Below are 7,527 nucleotides of genomic sequence, written 5' to 3'. Positions count from 1 at the left end.
CGCCCCCCCCCCCCCCCCCCATATTGCAGCGACAAGCGTGTTGCCACATTCGCATAAACTAGCACAAGCATTTAACTGAAGACAACTAAATGAGCCTAAACAACACGGATAGCCTTAGCAACACGCATGTTGCAGAGAACCTGAGAGCATTAACTTAGCTTGTGAAGACGTTCGAGAGAGTGAAACATAGCAGCTGTGGAGTGGATGCTTGATCTCTTGATATCCTTCTTGGGGATGAAGTTCCCATCTGAACTTGTTCTTGAGTCAGTCACATAACTCGTGGAGTCCATGACAATAATGTAGCGATGCGTGAATTAATGCTAACTCAGTCACTTCCGAATCAGGCAGCTTATAATGTGGTGAATTCACGTGTTCAAGTTAACAAACTTGAATGAATTGGAGGTGAGACCATTGGGGAAATGAATTCCACTTCTCTAAATTCCCGATTCCTAGTGATGATGGTGTTTTGCCTGCCGAATTCGCCATTTAATTAGCCATTGAGCAATATGAAAACCTTATATATGAATGCTTAGATAGGCGTCATATTCCCATAAGTAGATGGGGATCAGCTGAGAGTCAGCTGATGCGAACCTGACTAACGTGACCTGCCAGAACTAACGCTACGCTTGATGTATATATATATATATATATATGTGTGTGTGTGTACACTTTCGTGCTGATTGGGTAGATTATTGGAAAGTGCTGCTCCTGAACTTCAATAATAAGATATAAAAATAGATATAAAAACTTAATTTTAGTGTTCCATTCCTTTTAATTATTTGAACATTATGCAGTGCATTGCAATATAATATGCTGAAGGTCTAATGCCTTGCAGAGTTCAGCTACAACCTACATCAAACGCACTTTCCTGGAGGTTTCTAATGATCCTGAAGAACTTGATTACCTGGTTCAGATGTTTAATTCAGGTTGGAACTAATCTCTGCAGGACCGTTGTCCTCTGGGATCAAGATTGGACACTGTGGGATTACAAATTTAAGGATCTGTCTTAGATTTACTGATCCTATGTCCTGACATACAATCACCTGAAAAACTAAGGTGAAATTGTATTTAGGATTTATGGTAAATATGATTTGGGTCTCCAAACTCAGTCCTGGAGTGTTTAGCTCCAATTCCAATTAAAACTCTCTTGAGATCAAAAGAGGCAAGCAGAGTTTGGAAGTCTGCAGCCTGAGGTTTATCTAGGTGGATGTTGAAGTCTCCAAGCATAACTAGGGGAGTACCATCCTCAGGAAAGGTTGAGAGCAGCACATCTAATTCATCCAAGAAGTTACTTTGTGGTCCTGGGGGTCGATAAACAACTATAAAATAGATTTTAAAAGGGTGGGTGACCGAATGTGATTAAAAGGAGCTGTTAATACCCAGAGAAGACAGGAATACATTTCAAGTCATTAGAAATAAGCACACCAGTACCTCCAAACTTAAAGGTATTATTATCACCCTGCATCCTCAGAGTAAGATCTGAACTGGCGTGTTTGTGACCGAGAGTTTACTGTTGGCCAAGTTCAGTCTGTCATGAACGAATAATTGAATGGATGGGATATTCAAAATAATCAACTATCTAAATGAATACATAATCGATATTTGTGATCAGAAATGCAACCTAAATTTATTGATCACTTGAAATTTGAGTCAGATTAAACACAGAGCTAGACTAAAATTGAAACTAAATCCTGATAAATTAAGTGAACTTTGCAGAAGCGCAAGTAAAAGACAGAACATGCAGAATACCTTCAACCAGGCCGCTGGATTTCGCTTTTGGGCCAGCGGGTGGATCTTTACACATTTCTTTTCTTTCTTTTACTTTAATGTATTTTCTTTCCATTGAAAGTTTCATGTTCTAAGTTAAGATTTGCCTTCAAAGACGTGTCTAAGACATTGTCTGTGCCTGCCTCAAAACTTCAACCCGCGTACAGGGCTCCGCATCCATTCATCAGCCAACGGCCAACAATTGGCTTTCCCCAAGACATCACTCCAGATGCTACTAGACTTCTAGCTAGTCAACAACCTTGGGAAACCCATTTCTGCAATGATGCCCAGCGACAAGCGTGTTGCCACATTCGCATAAACTAGCACAAGCATTTAACTGAAGACAACTAAATGAGCCTAAACAACACGGATAGCCTTAGCAACACGCATGTTGCAGAGAACCTGAGAGCATTAACTTAGCTTGTGAAGACGTTCGAGAGAGTGAAACATAGCAGCTGTGGAGTGGATGCTTGATCTCTTGATATCCTTCTTGGGGATGAAGTTCCCATCTGAACTTGTTCTTGAGTCAGTCACATAACTCGTGGAGTCCATGACAATAATGTAGCGATGCGTGAATTAATGCTAACTCAGTCACTTCCGAATCAGGCAGCTTATAATGTGGTGAATTCACGTGTTCAAGTTAACAAACTTGAATGAATTGGAGGTGAGACCATTGGGGAAATGAATTCCACTTCTCTAAATTCCCGATTCCTAGTGATGATGGTGTTTTGCCTGCCGAATTCGCCATTTAATTAGCCATTGAGCAATATGAAAACCTTATATATGAATGCTTAGATAGGCGTCATATTCCCATAAGTAGATGGGGATCAGCTGAGAGTCAGCTGATGCGAACCTGACTAACGTGACCTGCCAGAACTAACGCTACGCTTGATGTATATATATATATATATATATATGTGTGTGTGTGTACACTTTCGTGCTGATTGGGTAGATTATTGGAAAGTGCTGCTCCTGAACTTCAATAATAAGATATAAAAATAGATATAAAAACTTAATTTTAGTGTTCCATTCCTTTTAATTATTTGAACATTATGCAGTGCATTGCAATATAATATGCTGAAGGTCTAATGCCTTGCAGAGTTCAGCTACAACCTACATCAAACGCACTTTCCTGGAGGTTTCTAATGATCCTGAAGAACTTGATTACCTGGTTCAGATGTTTAATTCAGGTTGGAACTAATCTCTGCAGGACCGTTGTCCTCTGGGATCAAGATTGGACACTGTGGGATTACAAATTTAAGGATCTGTCTTAGATTTACTGATCCTATGTCCTGACATACAATCACCTGAAAAACTAAGGTGAAATTGTATTTAGGATTTATGGTAAATATGATTTGGGTCTCCAAACTCAGTCCTGGAGTGTTTAGCTCCAATTCCAATTAAAACTCTCTTGAGATCAAAAGAGGCAAGCAGAGTTTGGAAGTCTGCAGCCTGAGGTTTATCTAGGTGGATGTTGAAGTCTCCAAGCATAACTAGGGGAGTACCATCCTCAGGAAAGGTTGAGAGCAGCACATCTAATTCATCCAAGAAGTTACTTTGTGGTCCTGGGGGTCGATAAACAACTATAAAATAGATTTTAAAAGGGTGGGTGACCGAATGTGATTAAAAGGAGCTGTTAATACCCAGAGAAGACAGGAATACATTTCAAGTCATTAGAAATAAGCACACCAGTACCTCCAAACTTAAAGGTATTATTATCACCCTGCATCCTCAGAGTAAGATCTGAACTGGCGTGTTTGTGACCGAGAGTTTACTGTTGGCCAAGTTCAGTCTGTCATGAACGAATAATTGAATGGATGGGATATTCAAAATAATCAACTATCTAAATGAATACATAATCGATATTTGTGATCAGAAATGCAACCTAAATTTATTGATCACTTGAAATTTGAGTCAGATTAAACACAGAGCTAGACTAAAATTGAAACTAAATCCTGATAAATTAAGTGAACTTTGCAGAAGCGCAAGTAAAAGACAGAACATGCAGAATACCTTCAACCAGGCCGCTGGATTTCGCTTTTGGGCCAGCGGGTGGATCTTTACACATTTCTTTTCTTTCTTTTACTTTAATGTATTTTCTTTCCATTGAAAGTTTCATGTTCTAAGTTAAGATTTGCCTTCAAAGACGTGTCTAAGACATTGTCTGTGCCTGCCTCAAAACTTCAACCCGCGTACAGGGCTCCGCATCCATTCATCAGCCAACGGCCAACAATTGGCTTTCCCCAAGACATCACTCCAGATGCTACTAGACTTCTAGCTAGTCAACAACCTTGGGAAACCCATTTCTGCAATGATGCCACACAAAGGGAATCCCTAACACAGGAAACTCAAGTAAAACCTCCAGATTCTAGCTGAACTTATGCATTTAATAGAAAGATTAATAGCCTCTTTGAGAAACTCAGTGGGAGTGTTAATGAAATGATTGATGGTTGTTCAGGTCTAAGAAATTGCATATATTGCTATTAACTGGGGATTTCACATTTTCACTCTCTTAAACTCATTCTTACCTCACTTTCTGCAACTTGTGTGAATGTGTGAGTGCGTGTGTTTAAGTGTTAGATTAGTTTATATGTCTTAGATTTGTTCAATAAAGTCTTATTTATATTGAAAGGAGAAGTATCTTGTGTTTTGTGCTTACAAGTTAATGTCTTAAACTGCCGATCTTGTTACCGTGCTAGTACATAAAGTGTTTTCATTATACTTTGGATATTAATATACTTTGCAGACTTGATGTAAATGGCCTGTTCAATGAATCACTGACCGGCTCCGTGATCAGTCTTAGAACAGTGATTCTGTCCAAATTCCCTATAAAATCATAGTTAATTCCCTTTGAGCTAAATTGACCATCCAACAAGAATGACGAACTGACACCAACTGCAATTAAAGAAATACAATTTTAAAATCTTGTAGGGCCCCTGCAGAACAGACCCACCAAAGCTGCTGAATAAACACATTCCAAACAGAATCTAAAGATTCCCCAACACAGCCATCACGAAGTTGTAAAACTGATTGACGATTGTCAACGACACCCAAATTGTCTGGATCACGCCTGGCTTTTATCCCCTCGGGGGATCGGAACAGTGATAACGCTAATCCATTTAGGAGAACAGAGAACTCCCTTTTGTCTGGAACCATTTAGGCCATAGATGGTTGAGTGTTACCTCATGACCGCAATTCATAAATCCATGTAAAAGTTACAGGAAAAGGATAATTTACGTGACACTGTGAGCAATTCGTTGCTTGAATGCTCATTCACTTGTGCTCACTTGCTCACTCAAATGCTCGACCAAGCAAGCATTCTTGCTATCCAGAACTCTTCAGACCGTTAAAGTTTCGCGACTCTTTGAGATTTCTCTGAAAATCTTTAATGTCTTTGCGTCTCGCAAACTCAAGACTCTCAGAAGAACTTTTTAGCACATCACACTGCGTAACCCGGCAACCAACATCTGATGCTCCATCCGGCACTCCAAAGGTCCATCCACCACCGAGTGTGTTTCCCAAAGACATCACGAGAATCGATCACTAACCAATCAGTGACGCCATGATTCCCTCTGCCAGATTGCCTCTTCTCCCATCGAGGAAAACTCCCATTCACAGGAGCACCCAAATGCAAGTACAACAATCTCCTTCTTGCTGAACTAGTGGAAAATCTTCTTAAGCAGATCAAATCAAACCAAAGTGATAACTAAATGATTCTCTCAGATTGCGGTCTAAGAAATAGTGGTAACCACTAGACTTTTGGCACTCCATTCAAACTCCATTAATTCCCTGCAGACTGTATGTATATACTGTATGTGTAATGAAATTAGCTCTTTTCAGAAATTTGAATCTAAAGTTTCGGAGTCAACTTGATTAGAACTGATTCCAAAATTGATAGTTTACACTTTATCAACTGTTCGTCCAGTGAAACGTTAACATCAGTATATCTTAATTTGGATATTTATATTATGCCCTGGCCAAGGTCATAATAACGGTTAGTGATGATTTATTAAGCTACGAGCTAGGTAACAAGATCTGGGCAAAGTTTTAACTTTAAAATACACAACACAAGACAATGATTCTTATAATGAAACAAGAATTTATTTTGAGCTACTCTAATGACACACACACACAAACAGTTCTGAAGATGAGAGTTAACAGAGTTTTACTGAAGTCCAAAAAGTCTAGTATTTGATACTAGTTCTTAGATCACAACCTGAGAGAATCACAAAGCAGAGATTTGGCTTATCTTTACTGCTTAAGATCAATTCAGCACCGGTTTCAGCAGATAGAATATTTTGATGATGTCTTTGGGATTCACGTGGTGATGAATGGAGATTTGCCTTGTAACGGAGGAGCTTCGGAAGTCGGTTGCCTTGGCTACGGATGTTGTGGCACTTGAAGTTCTTCTGAGAGTTTCTTTGCGTGGCTTTAGACTTTGAAGATTTTGGCAGTCATGAAGCTTTAACGGAGTGTTTGGAGTTCTGGATGGCCCGATCACGTGATGGTGCATTGAGGGTGCGCAAGCTGGAGCGCGATCAACACAAAGGTGAAAGAGCCCTGAATCTATTCGTGACATTTGGTTTTAAGCGGGCCGACTAAGTCCATCCCATGTCATGGTATTCCAATCAGTTTGGGGCAAGGCAGGGCCACGCCCCATACGGTTCCTTTTTCGTGCATAAATTAACCTAATGTTCTGTCTGTCACACAAGGAAATGTCCTGGCAGGTTTTGTTGATAACTTCAACTAAGTTTCTTAATGTGAGTATTGTACATAATACCCACTTTTCATTCATGCCAATGTTCTGCACTTATCGCGACCATTCTTTTAAAACTAAACTGACGACACTCATCCAGACCATCAAATATGAACAACACCTTATATTCTTCACTGGATATATCCATTTCTTTAGTTTCAGGGAAAAAGACATGAAGAAGACCTGAAAGACTGAGTGTTTTGTCCTTAATCAAGTAGATTTCTCTGAAAGGAAGTGGAAATATGATCTGGATGTCCTGATTCTCTTTCCCTTCAGCCCAGTCCAGGATGAACTTCTGCACAGAGACTGTTTTTCCAATGCCAGCGACTCCCTTTGTCAGCACAGTTCTGATGGCTTTATCTTGTCCAGGTAAAGGTCTAAAGATGTCATTGCATTTGATGGCTGTGTCCTCTGTTGCTGCTCTCCTGGATTGTGTCTCAATCTGTCTCACCTCATGCTCATTACTGATCTCTCCACTCTCACTCTCTGTGATGTAGAGCTCTGTGTAGATCTCATTCAGCAGTGTTGGGTTTCCCTGCGGCGCTGTTCCCTCATACAGACACGCAAACTTCTTCAGCAGATTTGATCTAAACGTGTTGAGGACTTCATGGCTGTAAAATAAAAAAAAAATCCACATTATTACAGGAGTTAATATGTACAGAGGGTCTCATTCATTAATAATTGTGTGGATTATGTTGTATTTGTACACACAGAAGAACCTCTCATGAAAAATGTCCCCCTTATTCACAATACGTACGTATGCACATTCATTAGTTCTTAACCTTGTTCTAATTTTAGTGAATTTGAATTATTCTAAATGAGTGGCCACAGCCTTATGTCATTGTTACCTTGTTAAACATGCCGCTGTTTGCAGACGTGCTCTCTCCCAATCCTCAATGCAAAGTGTGTCATTCTCACCAGTTCTGTGGAATATATGAAAGTTTCACTTTTTGAAATAGGTATAAAAAAAAAGAACTTTTTCATGATTATTCAAAATTTTTGAG

The 7,527-nt window shown here is 39.7% G+C and overlaps 1 protein-coding gene across 1 annotated transcript in view; it reads right to left on the bottom strand.

Moving 5' to 3' along the window:
• Nucleotides 1-6,979, bottom strand: part of LOC107571858 (stonustoxin subunit beta-like) — a 25,849-nt gene extending 18,870 nt beyond the window's left edge. Inside the window, exon 1 of the mRNA XM_016258242.1 lies at nucleotides 6,975-6,979. Coding sequence (XP_016113728.1) covers nucleotides 6,975-6,979 — 5 coding nt within the window. The remainder of the gene's footprint in view (nucleotides 1-6,974) is intronic.
• Between the last annotated feature and the right edge of the window lie 548 nt (nucleotides 6,980-7,527).

Source organism: Sinocyclocheilus grahami, unplaced genomic scaffold, assembly GCF_001515645.1.
Source record: "Sinocyclocheilus grahami isolate Dianchi unplaced genomic scaffold, SAMN03320097.WGS_v1.1 scaffold1662.1, whole genome shotgun sequence".
Taxonomy (NCBI): Eukaryota; Metazoa; Chordata; class Actinopteri; order Cypriniformes; family Cyprinidae; genus Sinocyclocheilus; species Sinocyclocheilus grahami.
This window is presented reverse-complemented; position numbering and strand designations above follow the sequence as displayed.